This window comes from Sus scrofa, chromosome 6 (genome assembly GCF_054392235.1).
Source record: "Sus scrofa isolate SSC_HxYL_T2T_F1_AM1 chromosome 6, Sscrofa_HxYL_maternal_Yorkshire_Landrace_v2.0, whole genome shotgun sequence".
NCBI lineage: Eukaryota > Metazoa > Chordata > Mammalia > Artiodactyla > Suidae > Sus > Sus scrofa.
The window spans coordinates 57,195,401-57,221,103 of record NC_139388.1 but is presented as its reverse complement, the minus strand read 5'-3'; the positions used below and the strand labels follow the sequence as shown (position 1 = coordinate 57,221,103).

Sequence of the window (25,703 nt, the reverse complement as noted above, 5' to 3'; positions counted from 1 at the left end):
ATATTTAAAATTGTTATGGATTTCCTGTTGTGGTGCAGTGGTTAATGAATCTGACTAGGAACCATGAGGTTGCGGGTTCAATCCCTGGCCTTGCTCAGTGGGTTAAGGATCCAGTGTTGTCGTGAGCTGTGGTGTGGGTTGCAGACGCAGCTCGGATCTGGCATTGCTGTGGCTGTGGTGTAGGCTGACGGCTATAGCTCTGATTCAACCCCTAGCCTGGGACCCTCCACATGCCACGGGAGCGGCCCTAGAAACGGCAAAAAGACAAAAAAAAAATTGTTATATCATCTTGGATCGATTCTTTGATCATTATGTAATGTCCTTCTTTGTCCCTGAAAATATTCATTTTAAAGTCTATTTTGTCTGATATGAGTATTGCTACTCCAGCTTTCTTTTGATCCCCGTTTGCATGAAATATTTTCTTCCATTCTCTCACTTTCAATTTGTATGTGTCCCTAGAAGTGAAGTGGGTCTCTTAAAGACAGCATATATATGGGTCTTGTTTTTGTATCCATTCAGCCAGTCTATGTCTTTTGGTTGGGGCGTTTAGTCCATTCACATTTAAGGTAATTATTGATATGTATATTCTTATTGCCATTTTATTAATTACTTTGGATTTGTTTTTGCTGCTCTTTTTCCTTTCCTTCTTCTCTTGTTCTTTTCTGCCTATAGAAGTTCCTTTAGTATTTGTTGTAAGGCTGGTTTAGTGTTGCTGAATTCTCTCAGCTTTTGCTTATCTGTGAAGGTTTTGATTTCTCCTTCAAATCTGAACGAGAGCCTTGCTGGGTAGAGTAATCTTGGTTGGAGGTTTTTTCCTTTCATCACGTTGAGTATATCATGCCACTCCCTTCTGGCCTGCAGAGTTTCTTTTGAAAAATCTGCCGATAGCCTTATTGGGGTTCTCTTGTATGTTATTTGTTTCTTTTCCCTAGTTGCTTTCAAGATTTTCTTTGTCTTTAATTTTGGTCAGTTTGACTAGTATGTGTCTCAGGGTGTTCCTCCTTGGGTTTATTTTATATGGTACTCGTTGTGCTTCCTGGATTTGAGTGAGTGGTTCCTTCCCCATGTGAGGGAAGTTTTTGGCTATTGTCTCTTGGAATATTTTTTCTGTCTCCTTCTCTCCCTCCTTCTCTTCTCTCCTTCTGGTACCCCTATAATACAGATGTTGGTGCATTTAACGTTGTCCCAGAGTTATCTGAGACTCTCTTCATTTGTTTTCAATCTTTTTTCTCTTTTCTGTTCTGCATCCGCAATTTCCTCTAATCTGTCCTCCACCTCATTTATTCGTTCTTCTGGCTCCTGTATTCTGCTGTTAGCTGCTTCTAGTGAATTTTTTATTTCAGTGATTGTATTTTGCATCTCTTCTTGCTTAAGTTTTATATCTTGTATCTCTTTGCTCAGTGTTTCCTGTAAGTTATCCATCTTTGCCTCCAGTTTATTTCCAATGTCTTGCATCATCTTCAGCATCAACAGTCTAAAGTCTTTTTCCTGGAGGCTGAGAATCTCCTCATGGCTTAGCTGTTTTTCTGTTTTTTTTTTTTTTTTTTTTTTTCTTTTTCTTTTTTTTTTGGTCTTTTTGCTATTTCTTGGGCCGCTCCTGCGGCATATGGAGGTTCCCAGGCTAGGGGTCGAATCGGAGCTGTAGCCACCGGCCTACACCAGAGCCATAGCAACGTGGGTTCCGAGCTGCATCTGCAACCTACACCACAGCTCACGGCAGCACCGGATCGTTAACCCACTGAGCAAGGGCGGGGACCAAACCCGCAACCTCATGGTTTCTAGTCGGATTCGTTAACCACTGCACCACGACGGGAACTACCGGTTTTTTTCTTTCTCCCTCATCTGAGTTATAGTCCTCTGTCTTTTCATTTTTATAGGTTTTTGGTGCGGTGACCTTTTTACAGATAATAGAGTTGTAGCCTCTCTTACTTCTGATGTCTGCCCCCCTGTGGCTGAAGTCGGTATGGGGGCTTGCTGTAGGCTTCCTGATGGGAGGGGCTGATGCCTGCCCCCTGGTAGGTGGAGCCGATTCGAATCCCTCTGGTGGGGTGGGGCTTAGTCTCTGGATGGGGGTCTTTAGGGAGCCTGTTTACTGAGGGGTGGGGCTGTGATCCCACCTGGGTTGTTGTTTGCCCTGGGGCTTCTGACGGGTGGGGCCAGATTTTCCCCAAATGGCCACCTCCAGAGAAAGGCACTGCTGCTGAATATTCCTGAGAGCTTTGCTTTCAATGTCCTTCCTTCACCACAAGCCACATTCACCCCTGTTTTCCCAGGAGGTCCTCCAAGAACTACAGTCAGGTTTGACCCAGATTCCTATGGAGACTTTGCTCTGCCCTGGGACCCAGTGCACGTGAAAGTCTGTGTGCGCCTTTTAAGAATGGGGTCTCCGCTTCCCCCAGTCCCGAGGAGCTCCTGCGCACGAGCCCCACTGGCCTTCAATGCCAGATGCTCCGGGGCTCTTTCTCCCAGTGCCAGCTCCCCGCGTGTGAAGGTTTGATGTGGGGCTCAGAACTCTCACGCCTGTAGGTGAGTCTCTGTGAACCAGTTAGTTTCCAGTCTGTGGAGCTTCCCACCCGGGAGGTACAGGGTTGTTTATATCGCGAAATGGCCTCTCCTGCCTCTTGATGTGGCCTCCTTTTTCTTCTAAGAGTAGGGTATCTTTTTTAAGGTTTCCGGTTCATTTGGGTGAGGTGTGCTCAGTCTTTAGTTGTGAATTTTGTTGTTCTTAGGAGAGAAGTTGAGCTCCAGTCCTTCTAATCCACCCGTCTTAATCCTGTCTCCTGAAAGTTAATCTTATATTCTGCCAATTTGATGAATTTGTTGGCAAATATATGAGTATTTTTTCCAAGTCTCTACTTGGCTTTGCCTTTTCATTTTCATTCTTTTGGGTTTTTTTTAGGCCCATACCCGCCACATATGGACGTTCCCAGGCTCTTAGGGTCAAATCAGACCTACAGCCGCTGGCCTCACCACAGCCACAGCAACGTCAGATCTGAGCTGCATCTGTGACCTATACCACAGCTCATGGCAACGCCGGATCGTTAACCCACTGAGCGAGGCCAGGGATCGAACCTGCAACCTCATGGTTCCTAGTCGGATTTGTTTCCGCTGCGCCAGGACAAGAACTCCACCTTTTCATTTTCTTAATAGTGTCTTTTACAAAGCACACCTTTACCTTTGAGGAAGTTCAAAGGTACCATTTCACACTTGCACTTTTAAATTATTTTTATTATCTTATTAATGATTTTATCTATTTTAACTTGACTTTATATTTTATTTATTTACATTTATTTATTATTACACAACAAAACCAAAAACAAGACTTCCATATCAAAATGAAACCTCTGGGAAAAATGGTTCAGCTGTGTTCAGTTGTCAGAGGAAAAAAACTATTGGCCGGAAAGGACCCAGGGGTTTCCCTAAGGCCAGAGGGTGTTAAACTTTGTCAAATGCAATTTCTCTTTCCAATTATGCTGATGTTCAAAAGCTAAACTCCGCATTCCTCGAGTAAACGCCCCGCGGCCCTGGAGAACAACTGGTTTACGTATTGCTGACCATGAGCCGCCAAACCTCAAGGAAGGAGTCTGATGTGGGCACTGCCCTGTCTGCTTCGGGCACCGGGGCAATGCTGGCCCCTAAGACGAGCCCAGCAGTGCCTCTTCCAAGGGCGCAGGGGCCGCTGTCAGGCCGTCACCCGGGAACCCACCCAGCCGGTCCTCTGTTTGCAACTAGGCATCCAGTTTCCTTCACAGAGACAGGAGGGCCCAGTGTGTTTCTTGAGTGAACTGTGGTCATTTGCGTCTGTAAAAACATTTGTCCGCTTCAGCCGGTTGGTAGGTTTTATGGGCACGATGTCGTTTGCAATGTTCTCTATGCTTTTTGTGCCTGGAGAGGGGACGGCTAAGAGCTGCCCATGCATAGACCCCACAGCCTGGGTGCCACAAGAACACTGGCCCCGCCCAGCTCTCAAAATGACACAGGTCGATGGGCCAGCGCCGGGGCTCCCGAGTTCAAGCGAAAGAAAGCAGAGGCCACAGGCACAGTCTCACGACAGAGCAGTCGCCAGGGGCTTCCGTCCCTGGAACCCAAGGTCCCTGCTCAGCCTCTCCTCCCCGTGTCCTCCTGGAGCAGGACCGATGGGGGGCAGCTGCCACTCCTTGGGTGGGCAGGAGCGGGCGTGACAGGAGACTTGGTTCCCGAACTGGCGCCCCTTCCTGCGGGGCGAGGCTGGGGCTCGGTCGGGAGTCCCAGCCCTGGTCCTGGTCCGGGGCTGCCCAGGCTCACACATGCTGCCTCTGGTGGCGCAAGACATCCGTGGGCGTGAACAGAAAGTCCTTCTGGCAGGCCTTGCAGTGGTAGGGCCTCTGCAGGTCAGACACCTTCCGGAGGGGCTCGGGGGCGGCCTCCTCAGCCCCTAAGGGAGGGGACAAGACAGGCCGTGAAGGGGCGCTCCACTTCGTGCTCTCACCCCCACCCAAGTCCCAGGAACCTGTGGGGCTCCAGCTCTGCCTCCTCCAAGAAGCCTTCCTTGATTAACATGACACAGAGGCAAGCCTTTACTGTGTGTCCCAGGGAGCAAGAGAGACACAGAGACAAGACACAAGGAGACAGGGGCTGAGACAGAGCCCTGGGTGGGGGCCCTGGGACCCGCTGCCATCTCCCCAACAAGTGCCAGCTCATGGTCCACGGCACCAGACCCTGTGCTGGGGTCTACCCACTGGGTGACAGGAGGCAGAGGCGGCAGCAGGGACAGGAAAGACCAAGAGACACAGTAGGAGAGAGACAGAAGCAGAGACATGGAACCAGACCAAAGAGCAGCGACACAGAGACAAAGCAACACAGACACAAGAGAACGAGGTGGCTCCTGGCCCTCACTGTCCTAGGCTCTGGTTGTTTGTGACAAAGCCCATTTGTGACCCCAGCCAGACAGAGGGTTGAAGTCACGAGTCCCCAGAGTGTTGCGGGAGTGCCCAGAAACACAGGAAACACACAGGCAGGACGGACACTGGTGCCAGGGCCTCACCTGGGGGAGCATCCCGCGGGGCCTGGGGGCAGGTGTTCTCATGTGCGATGCGCTCCAAGGGTGTCAGAGGCACGTGCAGCTCACAGTGGGGGCAGGTCCAGAAGGTGCGCAGGCAGTCGCTGTACAAGTCCGCGTTGCTCTGCGCCAGGAGGGCTGTGTCAGGGCTGGGCTCCTACTCTGCCCCCCATCACCAGCCTGGACATCACCTGCATTCTTGGGCAAGGCTGGAATGCCACTGGGGGTGGGGGGAGAACCCACAAATGCCATTTTCAGAGGCAGGAGGATGGGGGTCAGGGGGTTCTGAGCTCACCGTGAGGCAGTTGTAGGTGAGGAAGTCAGTGACTGCGTAGCCCCCTTTGGTGGGGTGGGGGGATGTGGCAGAGCTGCCAAAGAGGCCGGGGAGACTGGGGGCAGCTGTGATAGTCTGGGGGCCCACATAGAGGTTCTGGACTTCCAGTCCTGTGAGCCGCCGTAGGCTGTAGGAAACCTGAGCAGAGACAGGAAATGGGGGAGATGGGCTCAGGCAGACATTCCTAGAGCACCTGGATCCAGCTGTACCTGAAGGCCACACCTGCACTTTTCCGTTATGGGGGCCATCTACTTAAGGCGATTCTTTAAGCCAATTACAATGTGCTCTCAGATACTCTCGAACAGACCCTGACACCTCACCCCCCACCTCACCCCACTTCCCCTTCTCTCCCATCACTTGTGGGGACACTCAGACCTTCCGTCTGGCCTGGAAATCTGGCCACCATGCCCCTCCTCCTCCACCTCATCAGCCTGTTGCCCTTTCCCAGGTCCCCTGGGTCCCAGCAACAATTCTAAGGCTGCACCCCTCGCTTAAAGACATGGGAGATCACCTCTAACCTCCTCTGTGCAGTTCTCCCCGCCTGTCCTCCATGAAGAGACAGATACTTTCAGCTTCTCTCATGCCCTGCACGCCCCTAACTGCTCGTGAGGGGTCACCTATACAAGTAGCAGGTGTTACTAGATGTCTCGAGTAAGAGCAGCAGGGGTTAAGAGCACAGGCTCTGGAGCCAAGCTGCTGGGGTCAGATCTTCCCCCCTTATCAGCTGTGTGACCTTGGGTTTTTCATCACCCTCTCTGGTCTGAAACCCCCACGTGCACACATATTGACAAGCCTGGCCCTCCGGCCAAGGGGCTGCAGGCACCCAGGAGGCAGGTACCTTGGATGCCATAAACTGCAGCAGCTCCTTGCTCAGGGCCACCACCACCTCCTCACGCTGCCCTGGGGCGGCCTCCTCCTCCTCATTGTCGTCCAGCCGCTGCCGCCGCCGCCGCCGGGCCTGGGCCAGCTGCCCGTCCATGGCACTTTCCCACTGGGCCCGGAGTCGCAGGGTAGCTGCCAGGAGGCGGACAGCACTCTCGCCATCCGCAAGCTGGAGCTCCAGCCAGCCATCGGCCACCAGGCGGGAGCAGTCACCGTTGGTGTCCAGGGACCGGCTGAACAGCAGAAGGGACTGGAAGGGGGCAGGCAGGGGACGTGAGGGGCAGGACACCTCTGCAGGGAGGCCCCACCTGGCTGTGCTCCCAGCCGCCCGCCCACCTGCCGGCCCTGTGACAAATACCCCACGCCCGCTCTGTGCTAGACACGTTCGCGGCTGCTGGGGATTCAAGCGTGAATGAGGCAGCCTCAGCCCTTGCCCCACGGGGCTGGCGCTCTACTCCGAACCCAGTGCAAACGAAAGCACGAAACAGAGCAGGTTCTATGAAGGCGGGGAGGCCAGCGGCTAAGGGGCGCCCTCTCCGTCGTCTTAGGGTTGGGGCCGCACATGCCTGTCACCCTCAGGTCATGTGCCTAACACGTGGCACTCTCTGCACCTTATCCTCAGAACACGCAGGCACCGAGCGCTGGTTAACCCGAGGTGACGCTGCAGTGTGGCCGGGTGAAGGGCACTGGTGGCAGCAACTTTATTTTTTGGCTGCACTCATGGCAGGCGAAGTTCCCAGGCCAGGGATGGAACCCGCACCACCGCAGTGGCAATACCTGATCCTTAACCCACTAGGCCACCAGAGAACTCTCTCAGCAACTTAGTTGATTATTTGTCTTCTCTTAGCACCGTACCTGTGGCGTGTGCAAGTTCCCAGGCTAGCGGTCCAATGAGAGCTGAGGCTGCTGGCCTACACCCCTGCCACAGCCACGCAGGACCCAAGCCTCGTGTGCAACCTACGTCACAGCTCACAACAATGCCAGATCCTTAACGCACTGAGCGAGGCCAGGGATGGAACCCAGGTCCTCATGGATACTTGGCAGATTCGCTTCCACTGAGCCACACCGGGAACTCTTTGCAACTTAGTTTGAAACACGAAGTCAGAGGGTAAGCTCGCCTGTTACAACAGGTTGGTGAGTGGACAGGGGATAAAGCAGAGACTGTATGTCACCTGCAGGATGGCAGAGGGGTCACTGCACGCTTCTTGCAACTTCTGCAACTTTTCTCTGAAGCGTGTCACGCTAATTACATCAGGGAAAATTGTATGCAACAGGGAGGGGGAGGCGGATGGAAGAGGCCTGACCACAGGTGGAGGTTTTGTGGGGCTGTTGATGGAATATGAGTGGAACGTGCCATGTGATCTACTTCTCACGCGTATTTAAAATCGCCCATCACGGAGGCCACACGGGGCCGGGGAGGCGGCAGCATCTCGGCAGGTGAGCCCTTGTCTCCCTCCCACGGTCCTGCTGAAGCCAGCGTTCCTCCATCTGGCGGTGACAGCAGGTCTGGCCGGGTCTTTTATATTCGTCTGTGTTTCCTCCCCACTCGGAGGGGAGCCCCGTCCCCACAGGGGACCTCGTCTGTTCTGATCAGGACCCCAGCCCCGGCCCCCGGGGAGGGCTCGGCGCCTGGCCACTTGGTTTGTGTTGAAGACACAGCGGAGCGGGGTCAGTGGAAGTTACCGTGTCGACAGCACCTCCCGAGGCTCTGGCAGCCCCTCTCTGTTCCTTGGAATGGAAGCAAGGTGTTGAAGGGGTAACGGGACATCCTTCTCTTTTTTTTGTCTTTGTAGGGCTGTACCTACAGCATATGGAGGCTCCCAGGCTCGAGGCTGAATCAGAGCCGTAGCTGCCGGCCTACACCACAGCCACGGCAACGCTGCCAGGTCCTTAACCCACCGAGCGAGGCCAGGAAGTGAACCTATAGCCTCATGGTTTACTAGTTGGATTCATTTCCACTGCGCCCTAATGCGAACTCCCCAGGACACCCACCTGACGGGGGGAGAGCCCTTAGGCACGCGGCCCTGAGCTCTGGCTCGGCCACTCACTCGCTCTGTGGCTGAGGCAAGTGACACACCCTCCTCGCCACCATCGCCCCCGCCCCAGCCTCATCTTCTCCCATGAAGTGAGAAGTGGGGCCAGGACTGGAGCGGCAGGGGGGCCGCAGGGAGCACATGAGGCGTGGTGGCCATGGGTCAGGAACCTCGCTTCCTGGCTGCAGACACACACACATATGTGCAATCTGAGCTTGTCCTCAGCGTCCACCACCAGCCTCTCCTGCCCTGCGACTGCAGTCATCTGCTTGCTGGGCTCCTGGCCACTGCCCCAAGTCAGTTCCGGTCCCAGCTCTGCTGAGAACCGTGGGGAGTGGGGGAGGCGGGGTTCCAGTCTGTGCACACCAGGCATGTGGTGCCCCAGGGCCTTTGCACTTGCTCTTTGCTCTACCTAGGATGCTCTTCGCCCCGAGATGCCTAGGGCTCCCTCCCTCCCTCGGGTCTTTGTTCGATTGCACACCCTCAATGAGACCCAGACCGATGGCCTAATTTCACACTAGAACGTGTCCCCTCCCCCTCAACCCACCCCTCCCCAATCCCCCCACCACGTTCCTTTTGTTTGTTTTTTGGTCCTTTTAGGGACATACCCGAGGCACACGGAGGTACAAGTTGAATCGGAGCTGTAACCATTGGCCTGCACCACAGCCACAGCAACTTGGGATCCAAACCAGGTCTGCAACCTACACCACAGCGCACGGCAACGCTGGATCCTTAACTCACTGAGCGAGGCCAGGGATCCAACCCGAGTCCTCGAGGATACCAGTCAGGTTCATTACTGCTGAGCCACCCTGGGAACTCCAGCCTGTTCTTTTTGCTGCCCCCAAACACGTGTCCCCCTCTAGCACATCACCAGGTGCTCTGCTGTGTTTCCCGCTAACGTCCGCCCTCCCTGCTGGACGTGAGCTCCCTCTGCCTTCGCTGGTCCTGTGCCTGGCAGGCAGGTGCTGGGCGGGTACCGGATGAACAGGAAGACAGGACCCAGCAGCCAGCCTGGGGGAAGGCGGCCCCTCCAGGGCCAGGTGAGTCTGCGGCCTGGGGGACACAGTCACGGCGACAGGACTTGGGGACGGGGACCCACCTGAAGTGCGGGGACGCGGACACAGTTCACCAGATAGGGCTTGCTGGTCTCCAGCAGGGAGACGAAGGCGAGGAGCTGGTGCTTGCTGCTCATCGGGTCCCTGTTGTCTGAAAGCGTCAAGAAGACAGCTCAGCATCCCGCGCCCCCCACCCCCCACCCCCGGGCATCCACACATCCAAAGAGCAGCCTCAGGCGTGTAACCATCAACGCCTGTCACTGATGTTTAAACACTGTGCCAGGTGATTGTGACTGTGGCCATTCCCCACTGTTGGTCGGAAGGACTGCTGGTTCTGGGAGGCAGGGTGACGGCACTGTGGTGACGGGAAGAAAAAAGCCCCTATGGGGATGCCGACGACGACTGATGAGAGATCTGGGACCTGCTTTCACGTGTGCCAGGAAAAAGGGAGAAAATGCCACCAGGATGGCGAAATGGTCACATGAGTCCTGGCTGGGGACAGAGGGAGCTCATCATGCTCTGCGTGCAAGACGCCTGGGAATTTCAAGTTTTCGGAAAGGAAGAAATGCACCAGGAGGCGAGTGAACTGAGCAGCCTTTGCCGCCGTTAAAAGGTTAGAGACAGAGCTTCCAGTTCCATCTTGGGGGTGTTAAACCACAACCCTGGGGAGTTACCACTGACCATTTCACTACGCACGCTCCTTGTTTTACAAACAGGAGGCCAGCGAGCCATGTTCCAGACAAAGCGCTCAGCCGCCTTCCGGAGCGGAGCGCAGGGCCGGCGCCGCAGGTGGGGCGCCCTGGGCGGCCGGCCTGGCCCGTGGGGAGCCTCGGCGGAAGCAGCTTTGGGAGTCTGGCTCCCTCCAGAAGGTAGCCTCCATCCAACGGCCTGGCCTCTGGGCTGGGGGAGCCCCCGAGGCAGGACCAAGCCCTGAGGGTCCCGGGGCTCTCGGGACAGGTCTCCCGGCAGGCGCTGCTCTCCTGGCTGAAACCTCAGGCTTTGGGACGGGCTCGGCGCAGCCAGCACCGCGTGGGGGTAGGAGAGGCTCAGCGTGGGGCGGACTCACCAGGGCCACCCGGCCAGGTCTGGCTCCTGAGACCAGCAGGTCCCAGGTCCACAGCCCCAGCGAAGGCAGAGTGTGGGGAGGAGCAAGGGGGTAACCCCAGATGGCGGGAGCTCCCTGAGGTCACTGTCTCCCCTGGGGTGGAGGGGCCTCATCCTACCCCATCCCTCACCCCCACCTCGCCCAGACTCCTGGTACCTTGGCTCCCTTTGCCCTCTGTGGCCTCCGGCTCCTGCGGGTGCAGCACCTCGGGGCTGTTGGCGAAGACGCAGGTGGGGTGCAGCACGGCGCCCTGTTTGGCCTGGGTGTGGAAGATCTGGAGGAGCCGAAGGGGATGCCCGCTGCCGGAGGCCGTCGGTCCTGCCCTTCCCGCTGCCAGGTTCCCTCCTCCAGGAAGCCCTCTCAGGCTGGTCAGGTCCCCATCTCTGCTCCCTCAGCCCCTGGGTCCCCCCCCAGTCCCAACCACTCTGGGTCATCTGCCTGGACTGTTACCTCCACGGAACTGAAGCCCCGCGCAGGCTAGGCCTGGGCCATTTCAGTCACTGTGCATTCCCAGCACAGAGCAGGCGCTGGGAGCAGGTGACAAGGGGCAGGAAGGAAACCCACCTGGTCTGAGTCCTTGCGGCTGCTGTTGAACGGGTCGGGGATGGCAAACTGTGGGTAGAGGCCCCGGGCCAGCACCAGCTTCAGCAGGGTCATCTGGTCCCGAGTCCGGACCTGGGCTGAGCTGGCGGCCTCCTGCAGCTGCTCCAGGTCGTGCCGGAGCTTAAACTTCACATCCTGGTGGCAACACGGAGGAAGGTGGGTTTCTCCCCACGACCCCAAGGCCTTGTACTGGGATACGTGGACCCGAGGGGTTCTGCAGCCTCCTGTCCCCAGAACCCTGCCTCCGGAACCCTGCCTCCTGTGCCCCCTCGGACCCTGGGCCCGTCTACGTCCTCCCCAGGGAACAGACACCCCCACGGTGCCCCACCTGGATGTCCACGTCGCCGGCCCCCTGGGAGGTGTCGCCACCCCAGTCCTCGTCGCTGGAGCCGCCATCCTGGTCCTCCTGGAGCCGCAGGACCTTGCGCCGGCGCCCGGCCCCCTCCTCGTGCTGGCGCTTCAGCTGGTAGAGCTCCTGGCGCTCCCGGTGCTGCCGCAGCCGACTGTAGCTGTCCCCCGGCTTCGGGGCCTGGGTCCCGGCCAGCAGCCCGTGGTCCTCCAACAGCTCCTGCAAGTAGGAGTGCGGGCTCGAGTGAGGGACACGCGGCTGGCCAGGCGGGCTCTGGACCCAGATGCACGGGGCTGGCACACGACCACCTTCCTCAGAGCCAGGCTTTCATCAAATGGAAAACGGGGACCCTCCTGGGGGTTCCAATGACATTACAGAGCCCTCCTGCCGCGTCCCGTTAACAGTCTCCAGGGGGCCCTACTGGATTGGACGCCGTTTCCCGCTGAGCCCCGGCCAGTGAGGAGACAGGCTACCGTGTGACATGGAGCAGGGGCACAAGGGCGGAGGGGGCCACGCCACTCAGCAGTTCCTTGGTGCCTGGGGTCCCACAAAGGCCGAGCCTCTGTTCTGTAGTCAGCGATGTTGAGAGTGGCTAGCAGGTTGGTGGTCCCCAATGTGGGGACCTGTTATTTCCTGGGAGGCCTTGGTGGTGACCGCCCAGGCTGGGTCGCAACCTGCCCTGCTGTAGCCAAGGGCAGTGGTGACGCCGGCAACGCCCTGATGTTATTTACACGACCACGGAGAAGGAGAAGCACGCCGAGCTGATTCTCTGCGCTCAAATGGAAAGATGCTTGAGGAATATTAATGACACGAGAAAGTGCAGCACCACACAACATTGACATGAATAAAAGTGCAGGCGTGCCCATCGTGGCTCAGTGGTGAACGAACCCAACTAGTATCCATGAGGATGTAGGTTTGATCCCTGGCCTTGCTCAGTGCGTTAAGGCTCTGGCGTGGCTGTGGCTGTGGTGTAGGCCGGCATCTACAGCTCCGATTCGACCCCGAGCCTGGGAACCTCTATATGCCGCAGGTGCAGCCCTAAAAAGACAATACATAAATAAAAGCTGCAAACATCTGCGTGGGACCCCTGAGTGTCAAGCCCCGGTCTCAGGGTTCTGGGTGTCTTAGCGCCAATTACGCTGGGGTCTCAGGGCTGTTTTTCAGCTTCCCTGTTGTCAGAGGGAGAAGCAGAGTCCCCAGAGGCACAGGAACTCGCCTGGGGCTGAACTGCTAGCCAGCGGCGCGCTCAAATTCCCCCTTGGGCTGTCCGGGCCCCACGTCGGGGCCTCGTGCTGCCAGCACTCAGCCCGGGTGGCCAGCTCGGCACCTTGCCTCCAGACGGCGAGGCTCTTCATGAGGATGCGGCACGGGACCAGGGACCCGGTCCCCCCACCCCCGGGGAGCCCCTGTGGATTTCTCCCGCTTCGCCCTGCCCAGCCCCTGCGATGGTGGGGTAGGCGCATGTGGGGCGGGACTCCCGCAACTGTCAGCGGAGGACAGAGGCCGTGCTCTGGAGGGTGATCAGGCCCGCTCCCAGGCCTGCCCCGGCCCCCACCCCGCCTCCTGCACCGCACCTTGAACTGGCGCCGCAGGTTGGCCATCTCGTACAGCCGGTGCTCCTCGATGCCCTCGCGGCGGCACCACCTGCGGGACTTCGTGCTCCGATCAGACTTCACCTGGGCGGAGGTCCGGAGAGCAGAGTCAGGGCCTGGCCGGCTGGGGGGAGGGATGGGGGTGCCGACCCACCACCCAGACGAGCACAGCGGGAGCCCAGAGCCCAGCCTCACCAGCCACTGGAGGAAGTGAGGCCCGTGGGAGACCTGTCAGCCCTCCCTCGTCGACTCCTGCTCTCCTCCTCCTCCTCGGGCTCAGGCCCCCTGCCCCCTCCTACAGGAAGCCCTCCCTGATCACACTGGGTCAGACACCCGCCTCTGGGCTCCCCCAGCCCCCTTGGAGGCCCCATCACAGCACGTGCTGGGGGGGGTGGTCACTGTCCAGCGACAGACAGGTCTACCTCCCCGCCCTAGGCTGGGCTGGGAGTCCCAGAACGGCAAGGCCAGGTGGGTTCAGTCCCCACTGGGTCCCCAGCACCGCCCAGAACAGGACCAGGCCTGGTTCGAGAACATGTGTTCAATACACAGACACTGCCCTCAGGTGCCCGAACGTTCCACCGATGGCACCCATGGCACCTGTTCTAATCGGTGGAAACCCTGGGCTGCCCCCGTGAGTGGTGGAGTCGGGGTCCCCCCACGCAGGTGGGCTCTGTGGAGTGCTCGGTGATGCTTCCTGGGGTCACAGGGAGGAGCCGCAGCCTCGGAACCACAGCCAGACTCGGGAGGGGGGCTGCCGCCAACCTACCTGCACCCAGTTATTGAAGACATTGAAGAGCGTGAAGGGGTCGCCATGGTCACTCTCCAGGGCCCGCCAGGCACACTTGGGGTTGCTCCGGGTGCTGCGGGTGAAGGGCGACTGGACGCTGAGGGCGGCCGCGATGGTGAGCACGGGCTCCGCCAGGTGCAACACGGAGCCCAGGACCAGCATCTTCCCTGCGGGCGGATGCCGCACTGAGCCTCCCAGAGCCCGACGGCACCCCAGCCCCGGGTCCCGTCCCGTCCCCCGCCTCGCTCCCGGGGGGACAGACTCAAACCCAGGACCTATCCCACCAGGACAAAGACAGCTTCCGCCTGCCCCAAGGTCAGCGGCCTGCATGGCACGTGTCCGGCTCAGCCTCCCTGTTCCCCTTGCCGACCTTTTCAGAACGTTTCTGCTATACGTCTAGCCTCGTATGAAAAGGTGGCAATAAAAACAAGGCTGTCCCAGAACCCCCTGGCTCTCTCCCCTCGGGGAAGTCCCTCCCCCTCTCTGTGCCTCTGATTTCCTGGCTGGGAAGTGGGCCAGCCTCAGGCGGGCGCTGCTCTGAGGATGACGGGGCTGTAGCCGTGAAGCACGAGGAGCCCGACCCGGCACAGAGCAAGACCGGGGACTGGGCCGGCCAGGCCGGGAACCAGCCAGCTCGATGTCACCCCGGCCTCCTGCGCCGCAGAGCCCAGGGACCCGCGTGCCAGCCTGGCTGGGGTGTGCCTTCCCCAGGCGAGCGAGCAAGCAACAGCCTTTGACGTTCCTCATCGGTACAACGGGGGTGCCCAGAGGCCCCGACCTCCCGGGGCACGATTGAAAAAAGGGCCAGAGAGTCTCCTGCTGACACAGAGCAAATGCCCGCAGAACATTCTCTCTCCTCCCGTCTGAGTCTCCCGGCACCGGCCCGGTTTCCTTCCCAAACAAACAAAAGTAACCGCTTTCCCAGCCACAGGCGGCCCTCGGGGCCGTGGCATCCAGCTGCCTGCCCACACTGCCGTCCAGTGTGTTGCAACGACAGGGACTCTGACAACACTGACCCGGGCACCAGGCTCCCTTGAGCCCCCACTTGGGAAATGGTGCCCGGTGGTAGAACTCGGCTCCGCAAGGTCTAGAGTCAGGAGAAGCGGGCAAGACGCACGAGCCTCGGCCAGCAAGCTCTGCGGGACGGGCGCAGATGACCTGGGCATGAGCAAGAGGAAGAGGGAAGCGGTTTTGACATCCTCATGACCGCAAGAGACGGGGCACCGGGGCGGGGCTGGGCACAAGAGGGAAGTGTCTGCTTTGTTTACCGCTGTATCCTTGGTGCTAGAACGGTGCCTGGCACAGAGGCCTCGGGAGGGAGGGGACAGGGCCCACACAAAGCACGGGCTTGCTTCCCGGGCACCCAGCGAGTGAGCGGGGTCCCACACGCACTCCCAGGACCCTACACGGTCACCCCAAGGTGGGTCCTCACCAATCACGATGTCCACAGGCAGCTGGGCCAGCAGAGACCCGATGGGAGTGAGGGCCTCGGAGCCGTCCAGGGCCCCCTGGTCCCGGAGGTAGAGGATGGCCGTTTCCAAGCTGGCTGCTGGTGGCGGCTCGATGAAGGGGAAGGTCCGGGGGTCCCCCACACTCATGCTCTTCATCTGGAATGAGAACCGCACCCCGTCAGGAATGGGGAACACGTGAGCCGCACTGAGCACTGGGGCCATAAACTTCACAGACACTTTGTCTTTTCAGGGCCGCCCCCCCAGCATAGGGAGCTTCCCAGGCCAGGGGTCAAATCGGAGCTGCAGCCGCTGGCCCACACCACAGCCACAGCAACGCCAGGTCCGAGCCGCGTCTGTGACCCACAGCACAGCTCACGGCAACACTGGATCCTTAACCCAATGAGCATCCGGCACCCTCATGGATGCTGGTCAGATGTGTATCTGCTGAGCCACGACAGGAACCCCAACCTGGGATACTTTAACACTCCCAATGTCAAGGCCCCGTGTTCAGAAGCGGGGGAGAGCCATCATCTGTCTGCCCGGCCAGCAACTCTTCCTAGGGACTGGCCACGCGGCCAGCACATGATCTAAGCTGGGCTGACTGAGGTTCCTCAGCGCTGGTTGTGGCAACTAAAGAACCAGCCCGTGGCTGGAGCGGGGCTAATCAGATTCTTTCCCTGGGACTCTGAGAACTGGAGCCGGGAGAGAAGCACTCAGCCTCCTCTCTGCGGGGAGGGGTCGGGACGGAATCCTAGAGCTGCTGCGGTTATTTTTCCCACTGCCTGGAAGCGAGCCCATCCACAGCAGCTGGAGAATTCCTTCATTCTTCCTAAGCTAGACCTAGACCTGCCCCGATATGGACACACAAATCCATAAAATCCCCTTTTCTGCTTACAATAGTTTGAGTTGGGTTTCTTTTTTTTTTTTTTGAACAGCTGCACATGTGGCATACGGAGGTTCCCAGGCCAACGGTCAAATCGGAGCTGCAGCTGCCAGCCTATGCCACAGCCACAGCCACACCGGATCCAAGCCATTATCTGCGACCTACACTGCAGCTTGTGGCGACACCGGATCCTTAACCCACTGAGGGAAGCCAGGGATCAAACCTGCATCCTCACGGACACTATGTCGGGTTCTTAGCCCACTGAGCCTCAAGAGGAACTCCTAGGTTTCTCTCACTTTCAACCAAAGCATCCTGATCCATTCCGAGGCGCAGAGGGGCAGCAGGCCGTGGGGGGTTGGGGGGGGGCGAGAGAGAAGTGAAACACGCCCATCACAGGGCCTGGCACCTCTCTGGCGAGTGGACAAAGGAAAGGCTGGCATGACGGCTCGCATGACCACAAGACAGAGAACAAAGCTCAGAGTCTGGGGCGCAGCTCAAGTCTCTGGGCGAGGTGACCTTTGCCCCTGGCCCTGATCTGGAGGGCACCAGAGGTTCTGGTGTCCACCCAGCAACCAGCTGTTCCAACTTCCTCCCTGCTCATCAAGCCTCCATGTCGTCTGGGAGATGAGAACACTCATTAAAAGACCTTTAAATCAAAAGTCCCGGAGTTCCCATCGTGGCGCAGTGGTTAACGAATCCGACTAGGAACCATGAGGTTGCGGGTTCGGTCCCTGCCCTTGCTCAGTGGGTTAACGATCCGGCGTTGCCGTGAGCCGTGGTGTAGGTTGCAGACGAGGCTCGGATCTGGCGTTGCTGTGGCTCTGGCGTAGGCTGGTGGCTGCGGCTCCGATTCGACCCCTACCCTGGGAACCTCCATATGCCGTGGGAGCAGCCCAAAGAAATAGCAAAAGGACAAAAATAAAAAAAATTTAAAAAAAAGTCCCCATTGTGGCGCAGCGGAAATGAATCCGACTAGGAACCATGAGGTTGCAGGTTCGATCCCTGGCCTTGGTCAGTGGGTTAAGGATCCAGCGTTGCGGTGAGCTGTGGTGTAGGTTGCAGATGTGGCTTAGATCCCGTGTTGCTGTAGCTGTGGTGTCGGCCAGCAGCTGCAGCTCCCATTTGACCCCTAGCCTGGAACCTCCATATGCCATGGGTACGGCCCTAAAAAAAAAAGACCTTTAAATCAGAAGCTCTGGCAGGGGCAGTGTGTGTGTGTGTGGGGGGGTACGGTATGTATTTTTCTTTTTTTTAAGCACTCCAGTGATTCAAATCATAGCTGAGGTTGTCAATCACTGCTCTGATCCAGTCAGACAATGCCACCCGCCCCCCAGACAGCTACAGGCCACAGGGTGAACACATGACCCAGTTTTGCCAACAAGATGGTAGATTTGCCAAGGGGCTTCTGGAAAAGGTTCCCATGGCCTTAAAAATGAGACCCACAGAGAGGGGCAGTTCAGCGCCTCTGCCGCCAGACAGCAAAGGAGGAGGCAGTGCCACCCATGGCTTCTGGCACCAGGAGGCATCCACGAGGCAGGCACGGAGCCTGGCAGCCTCAGAGGGAATCCGGGCTCAGCCACTTGCCACCCGCGCCCCATGGATCAGGCTACTGTACCTCTCTGTGCATCCTTTTGCTCATCCATAATTTGGAATAAGGTTACTTATTACACAGAGGTTTGGCGAGGACCAAACCGGGTATATTCATAACTTAGGCACTTAGAATAGAGCCCGGCTCACAGGAGGTACCAGGTAAATATTTTTTACCATCATCATCACCAATGTTAGCAGATCTGCTGCTAAACTGAGGTTGGAAAACTACACCCCACCCCCCGCCCCGATCCTGTACAGCATCGCCGACTGACTTAAACAGCCAAACCTGGAAGCTCCCCATCTCAAGGGTGCAGTGAAATGTCACACTGTCTGTATTGTTCAGGCTGGAATTTTCTCAAACAGCAGGTTATGGGAGTCAGGAAACTCTGACGCAGGTCAATGGCATTTTTTAAAAAGGAAATCAAATGAACAGAAACGACCAGCGTGCATCCCCCATGGGAAAGGGGCTGGTTCGAGCCACGCCCACACCTGGGCATCTGTGCTCCTCCAGCGGACGCTCCCCGCTGTTCCCACTTTCCTCTTCCGCTCCTTCCTGAGCGCGGAGACCACGTTTCCCGGCCTCCCCCGCAGGGAGGTGTGGCCGCGGACCGAGCCCCGCCAGTGCAAGCAGACGGGAAGCAGGCCTGTGGACCTAGGAGAGGATGGAGCCAGAGGGAAAAGGCCCGGGTCCCTGAATAAAAGAAACTGCCCACCAACCCGAGCACTGACGCTGGCTGTCATGAGTGGGTCTGCCTGTCGCAGCAGCTACTCTCAGCAAAACTAACCACAAGATAGGACCCCTGACCTAGGAGGCACTGAGAAACTCTGGTTTGAAAAGCCGCTTCTTGATGGGTTTTCTGAGTCACAAGGTTCTTTCTGTGAGGCTGTGGATTTGAGGGAACGGTGTCCCCCTCGACATGGGATGGGACATGTGGAAGGGCCGTGTTCCCCCCAGTGGCCTGGCCAGCCCTGCCCTTCCTGACCCCGAAACCCTGGACGCGTCCTGCTCAACGCCTCCCGGGACCCCCCAGCGCAGCACTCAGGGACACAGTCCCCTCCCTGCCCCTGCTCACCTGCAGCACCAACGCATCCAGGGCCACCCTCCGAATCTCCGGGACAGGGTAGGGGGCGAAGGCATCGTAGTCCGATTCGGCGTAGAGGCGGAAGCAGACGCCAGGGCCCGTGCGGCCCGCCCGGCCCTTGCGCTGCTCAGCACTGGCCTGGCTGATCCAGAACTCCTGCAGCCGCTGCAGTTTGGCCTGGGGGTCGTAGCTCATCTCCTTCACCTTCCCTGGGGGGGACAGGAGGGGTCAGGGAGGGAAGGGGACGTGCGTGCACACGCCTGGCCCTCCCCCCAGCTGTCCCTTCGCTGGCACCTCCACCTAGCGCTGTGCGCAGGGGGGTGACGGAGAGCTCGGCCGAGGCCCCCCTCCCGCGGCCGTGTCGCCCTGTTTCTGCGTGCACACAGCTGCTCGTCTGATTCCTTAAGCCTTTGCTTATTCAGAGGTTCGGCCACCCAACCAAAATCATGAAGCGCCTGCTCGTTGCAGGGACGAGGCACTAGGGACAGACTGTGACCAAAGCCCCTGCGCTCATGGGGCTGAACGGACCACCAGAATAAATACAGTTCCGCAGCCAAACTTTTGTCACATTTTATTGTCTCTGAAAATGAAATGCACTTTAAACGCAATGGCATTTCACCAATTAAAGGACGGTATTTTTCAATTTTCTTAAGGGGACATAAAATTATGGGATCTGGAGTTCCTGTTGCAGCTCAGCGGTAACGAACCCAACTGCTATCCGCGAGGATGCAGGTTTGATCCCTGGCCTCACTCGGTGGGTTAAGGATCTGGTGTTGCCTAGGGCTGTGGTACAGGTCACAGACGCAGCTCAGGTCTAGTGTTGCCATGGCTGTGGCTGTGGTGTCGGCCGGCAGCTGCAGCACCCATGTGACCCCCTAGGCTGGGAGCGGCCATATGCCATGGGTGCGGCCATAAAAACAACAAAAACAAAATTATGGCATCTTTGCTCATTGATGGCATCTGATTCAGTACATTATGGTAACTGCCAACATTTACCGAGCATTTACCCTGTGCCAGGTACCGGCCTCAGCCCCCACATGTATTAACTCCTTTAATCCTCACAACCTGAGGGGGGCGCTGCTGTTGCTGTCATTTTACAAATGAGCAGACGGATGTACGGAAAGTGCCCTTGACCCTGGTCACACAGCCAGCGGCTCCAGCGGCTCCCAACCACAACAGGATGCTGCCTTTCCAGAGAACAATCTAGTTGGAAAGACCGCAATCTAACCGACAACAGATCAACAGATATAAAATATAATGCCCACGCTAGCAAGAAAAACAAAGCCTCAAAAGGGAAGCGGCAGGAGGAGGAGGAGGAGGAGGAGATGACTGAAAGTGGCCAAGTGGGCCCCTCTAGTGGGAAGACTGCATGGGTCATGACTTGAGGGGAGGGGGCGAGCCGGGTGGGTATCTGGGGAAAACGCTCTCAGCACTGACAACAGCAAGTGCAAAGGCCCTGAGGCAGGAGCAAGCGTGGAAAAGCCCAAGCAAGATTAAGATGGGTTTCCATCTTAATTAGAAATTAAGGTTTAATTTAAACGCTCCTCAGCCTGAAACACGACCTACTCCCTGTTCGGGCTGGAGTTCCCTCAGGACAGATGCCCAGCTCCAAAGCCCATGCTTCCCTCTAGGCCCTTGGGGCGGCTGGGCTGGGGGTCGGGGCAGCCCTTACCAGAATCTACCACAAAGCGGATCCCGTCAATGGTGACCGAGGTCTCAGCAATGTTGGTGGAGAGGATGCATTTCCGGACTCCAGGGGGGGCCACATCGAACACCTGGGGGAAAGTGAAGAGGGGGCACTGACGCAGCCCTTCCTGACTCCTGTGCCCAGTGGCCTCCTGGATGTCCCACAGGCACCGCACAGCCACATGCCTAAAACAGCCTCAGCACCTTGCCCCGAACTTGTCCATACCCCCCCCCCGCCCCCCACCCCATCCCCTCCTCGACCCAGACGCCTGCCCTGTCCTGGGTCTTCCCTCCCCGCCCCTCCAATGGCACCTGATCATCTTCAACAAACCCTGAGTGCGCTCCCTCCTCCCCGAACCCACAGCCCTGCCCTGCTCCAGGCCCTCCTTCCCCACCCACATCCTGCTCCAGCTTCCTCCTCGGATTCTGGCCTCTAGTCTCATCCCCTCCAGGCCTCCCTCTCCTGCAGCAGAGGGATGTGCAAAAGCACAAACTGGCACCGCCCCCACCTCGTTCAGAACCCACCCATGACCCCCCCCCACCCGTGTCCTCAGGACAAAGCCCAGACACTGCTGGGTCTTCAAGGCCCCTCTGGTCTCACCCGCCCCTGCTCCAGGGCCATCTCCCCTGACCTCCCCTTTACAATCTCCCCACAGCCACCCTGACTGTAGCTTCCGGCTGCCCTGTCTTTGTCGCACCCAAGGCCCTTTGCACACACCCTTTTCACAGACTCAGGGGACAGTCAAGCACGCGGTCAAGAGTGGCGATCTGCGACTACAGCCCGTGGGCCACATCCACCCTGCCAGGTGTTTCTATAAATTAATTTTTTTTGTCTGTTTTTCTCTTTTTGCTTTTAAGGGTCCCACCTGCGGCATGTGGAAGTTTCCAGGCTAGGGGCTGAATCAGCGCTGCTGCTGGCCTACACCACAGCCACATCGCCAGATTGGAGCCACATCTGTAATCAATTTTTAATGGAACACCACCTCACCCGGTCAGCCTATGGCTGCTTTCTAACTGTAATAGTACCACTGTGACGAAGACCACGCAGCCCACAAAACTGAAAATATGCCTCTTCACGCAAACCCTGCCAACCTCTGGTGCCAAATTATCAGGTCCGACAGCCTGACTCTGCCACTTATGTGAGTTGGTACAAGCACCTAGGCCTTAGTTTCTGCATCTGTTAAATGGGGACAGCAGCTGCCTGACACCTGGCAGCGGAGCAGCAGTGAGGATTACAGACAAGGCGTGTACAGAGCTCAGAACTCTGTGCAGCACAAAATCAGGGCTCCACTCCAGCAGGGATGCATGTCTCACCCCTTCCTAGGCTGGGCCTTCCTCAGGTCCCCTCCGGGAAGCCTTTCCTGACCCACCAAGCCTCTGCTCTCAAAGCATCCAGGGCTTTCCTTGACCACTGCAGAGGCATCCGTTATCTGCCTGTCTCCGCCCGCAGACCAGCAGTTTGGGGGAAGGACACGTCTCCACTCCCACCGTGTCCCAGTGAGGCCCTGCGGCACAAGGGAGACACGGAGCAGGAGCTCGAAGGTTCCTTCTCGAGTCACTGCCAGCCCACCGTGGCCGGAGGGGATTCTGCCGAAGGGGACGATGGGAGTCAGCCCCCCAGGATGGCCCCGGGGGGAGGTCTGGCCTTCTGGGATTCACACCCTCATCCGGCACCGTCTCACCGAACAGGGCGGAAATGAAACAGTGGCTTGTGTTTTCCAAAAGCTAGGTCCTAAAAGCCGTGGTGGCTTCTTTGGTGTCTTGGGAAGAGCCCTCCACCATGCTGTGAGGACACTCAAGCAGCACCCCCCACCCCAGAGGCCCCCCCACTGACAGGCAGCCGGGTGAGCGTGCCAGCTCAGAGGGGGACCCTCTAGCCCCAGGGTGAGCGTGCCAGCTCAGAGGGGGACCCTCTAGCCCCAGCCAGGCCTTCGGATGACAGTTGACAGCTGCCTGCAGCCTCGTGAGAGACCCTGAGCCAGGACCAGACGGCTAAGCTGCCCCCCGACTCCCTATCAACAGACACGACGCGAGAAAGCGAGAAAGCGAATGTCACACAAACATGCTGCTAGGTTTGGGGGAGGTCTGTTAATATGACAGTTCGCATCGTGGCTCAGCGGAAATGAATCCATGAGGACCCAGGTTCGACCCCTGGCCTTGCTCAGTGGGTTGAGGATCCAGTGTGGCTGTGGCTGTGGTGTAGGCCAGCAGCTGTAGCTCCGATTCGAACCCTAGCCTGGGAACCTCCATATGCCGCAGGTCCCCAAAAAGACAAAAAAGAAACGAAAAGAAAAAGACCCTGACCCAAAGGCCTCTCTCCCAGCGGCCTTCTGTTCCAACCAGGCCACGTCCTCACCCTTCCCCACACGAACTCGGCTTCCCACCTCCAGGCCTTTGCTCAGGCTGGCCCCCTACCTGCACTGCCTTCCGCCCTCTCCTCCTCCGACTCAAAATCCTCCTCGTCCTGCAAAGTTCAGCTCAATGTCGCCCACCTCGTCAGGAAGGTCGCCCCCCAGCCCCCAAAGGTGAGCAGCCACCGGGCAGCCCCGGCCCCTCCTCCAGCCGGTGCAGCCGGACCCCCGCCCGCGCCGTCCAGGGGCTGCACCTTGTCCTGGGCAGCCACAGAGAGGGTGCTGTGCAGTGGCAGCACCACCCAGCGCCCGGAGCGGCGGGCGTGGGCCTGGGCGGCCTCGAGCACGGCGCCGATCTCCGCCAGGCCGCTGAGGAAGACCAGGAGGTCGCCCCGCTCCTCAGGCGGGTACTTGCTGTCGATGGCCTCCAGCACCCGGATGAAGGGCCGTGGGTCCAGCTTCTCCAACGTGGATGCCGTCGGCTCAGCCTCCTGCGGCTGGTACACGACCTGCAAGGAGACAGCCCCGGGCGGGGGCAGAGACCCTGTCACTCCAGCTCCGAGCAGCAGCGGGGCCAGAGGCCCCAGAAGACACAGGTCGGTCGAGCAGCAGACGGCCCGCTCCAACGAGACATTGGAGGAGGACGGAGTAAAAGCACAAAGCATCAGAGTTCCCATCGGGGCTCAGCGGGAAACGATCTGACTAGTACCCATGAGGACACAGGTTCGATCCCCGGCCTCACTCAGTGGGTTAAGGACCTGGCGCTGCCGTGAGCTGTGGTGTTGCCGTGAGCAGTTATAGCTCTGATTCGAGACCCCGGCCTGGGAACCTCCATGTGCCCTGGGTGCAGCCCTAAAAAGACAATAAAATAAAGTATCAAGGTAAATGGGAGGTTTGTGGGGTGCCAGTAATGTTCCATGTTTTTAAAGCTGATGCTGGCTCCACAAAGGTTTTTAATTTGTGGAAATTGATCTGTACACTAGTGATGTGTTTTTTTTTTTTTTTTTTTTTTAATAGATGTGAGACATGGGCTCCTTTCATAATTTATTGATTTATTTAATTACTGTCTTTTTAGGGCTGCACCCACGGCATATGGAGGTTCCCAGGCTAGGGGTAGAACTGGAGCTACAGCTGCCAGCCTACGCCAAAGCCACAGCAACTCAGGATCCCAGCCATGTCTGCGACCTACACCACAGCTCACGGCAATGCTGGATCCTTGACCCACTGAGCACGGCCAGGGATTGAACCGGTGTCCTCGTGGAAACTAGTCGGGTTCATCACTGCTGAGCCACAGTGGGAACTCCCTTGCTTTTTTTTGTTGTTGTTAATGGTCGCACCCGAGGCATATGGAAGTTCCCAGGCCAGGGATGGAACCCATGCCTCCAGAGCAACCGGAGCCACTGCTGTTGGATTCTTTTTTTTTTTTTTTTTTGTCTTTTTGCCATTTCTTGGGCCACTCCTGTGGCACATGGAGGTTCCCAGGCTAGGGGTCCAATTGGAGCTGTAGCCGCCAGCCTACGCCACAGCCACAGCAACGTGGGATTTGAGCCGCGTCTGCGACCTACACCACAGCTCACAGCAACACTGGATCCTTAACCCACTGAGCAAGGGCAGGGATCGAACCCGCAACCTCATGTTCCTAGTCGGATTCGTTAATCACTGCGCCACGATAGGAACTCCCACTGTCGGATTCTTAACCCTCTGCACCATGGCAGGAAGTCGGGGCACACTCTTGTATGTTTGGAGTGTAACAACAGCAACATTGCTAGGCGTGGACCCAGGATTAAAACCCTAAAAATCACTTCTCTGAAAGCATCCCCACTTTCTTTTTTTTTTTTAAATATCTACTTAGAAGATAGACTGATGAGCATTTAGACCCAGAAACCACAAGGGCCAGTGCACTTCTGGGCGCTGGCAACTTCAGAGCTGTTATCAAAATTCAAGGGGAAGGAGAGGTTATCAAAACCAGAAAGGAGAGAAGCTGTGTGCAGAGACGTCTCAAAAGCAACTGTGACTTCGGGCAAGGGTCACGGCCCACTGGAGACCCTGAAGGAGGGGACTGCCTCTCCTTTGCCCACTGGGCAGAAGGGAGGGGCCCGGGAGCGCCTCCCAGGGAGACAGGAAGGCAAGGAAGGGAAGAGGCGATCTGGAAGGGCACACAGAAGCCATATGGCCAGGGCCGTGTCTGTGGGTGGGACTGAAGCCCAGGCTCTGCCACTTCCAAGGGATGCTACTTAAACACCCTGTAATGCACAGGGCAGCCCCCGCGACCAGGAGTTATCAGAATTAGCCAGCCCAAATGTCAACAGTGCTGAGGACGAGAAGCCCTGCCATGAGAGGGCAGAGCAATGAGAAAGGAATGGCCCACGTGGTTCCTAAATGACCACAGGGCACAGAGATGCCCAGCAGCCTGGACCGACCAGACTGTCACATAAGAAAAAATGAATTTCTGTGTTTTTTTAACTTTACATTTTGGGGTCACCTTTCACAAGCACTTAATACTCTACCCAGCACATTGTAAATGCTCAGAAAATGGCAAGCTTTAAAAAAAGAGGGAGTTCCCATTGCGGGTCAGTGGGTTAAGGAGCTGATGCTGTCTCCGTGAGGAAGCGGGTTCGATCCCTGGCCTCACTCAGTGGGTCAAGGATCCGGCGTTGCCGTGAGCTGTGGTGTGGGTCGCAGATGCGGCTTGGATCCCGCGTTGCTGTGGCTGTGGTGTAGGCCGGTGGCTACAGCTCCAATTGGACCCCTAGCCTGGGCACCCCATATGCCTCGGGTGCGGCCCTAAAAGGACAAAAGACAAAAAAAAAGGGGGGGGGGGGACACAGAGCAGCAGAGAAGGGACAAGGCCAGGCTGGCAGAGTCAAGCGGGAGGGCCGGGG

The 25,703-nt window shown here is 57.8% G+C and overlaps 1 protein-coding gene and 1 long non-coding RNA gene across 14 annotated transcripts in view; one reads left to right on the top strand and one right to left on the bottom strand.

Moving 5' to 3' along the window:
* Positions 1–3,241: 3,241 nt before the first annotated feature.
* Positions 3,242–25,703, bottom strand: part of DHX34 (DExH-box helicase 34) — a 30,100-nt gene continuing 7,638 nt past the window's right edge. For 5 of the 13 annotated variants that reach the window (XM_084961265.1, XM_084961266.1, XM_084961267.1 and 2 more), the window contains 14 exons: positions 23,076–23,330; positions 20,457–20,559; positions 18,776–18,993; positions 15,211–15,385; positions 13,758–13,945; positions 12,974–13,075; positions 11,379–11,618; positions 11,012–11,185; positions 10,604–10,721; positions 9,387–9,493; positions 6,211–6,504; positions 5,334–5,510; positions 5,024–5,162; positions 3,242–4,414 (listed from right to left, as the gene is read on the bottom strand). In XM_084961265.1, coding sequence (XP_084817391.1) covers positions 4,281–4,414; positions 5,024–5,162; positions 5,334–5,510; positions 6,211–6,504; positions 9,387–9,493; positions 10,604–10,721; positions 11,012–11,185; positions 11,379–11,618; positions 12,974–13,075; positions 13,758–13,945; positions 15,211–15,385; positions 18,776–18,993; positions 20,457–20,559; positions 23,076–23,330 — 2,424 coding nt within the window. In that variant the 3' untranslated portion in view covers positions 3,242–4,280. Of the gene's footprint in view, positions 4,415–5,023; positions 5,163–5,333; positions 5,511–6,210; positions 6,505–9,386; positions 9,494–10,603; positions 10,722–11,011; positions 11,186–11,378; positions 11,619–12,973; positions 13,076–13,757; positions 14,937–15,210; positions 15,386–18,191; positions 18,355–18,775; positions 18,994–20,456; positions 20,560–21,336; positions 21,445–22,885; positions 22,935–23,075; positions 23,331–25,703 lie in introns of those variants that run through there. The other 8 variants (XM_084961273.1, XM_084961272.1, XM_084961271.1 and 5 more) reach the window with 6 other exon arrangements.
* LOC146402402 (uncharacterized) lies at positions 9,489–12,483 on the top strand. Its single transcript, XR_014806441.1, has 3 exons — positions 9,489–9,955; positions 10,059–11,206; positions 11,352–12,483. It is a non-coding gene; the product is annotated as an uncharacterized LOC146402402 (long non-coding RNA).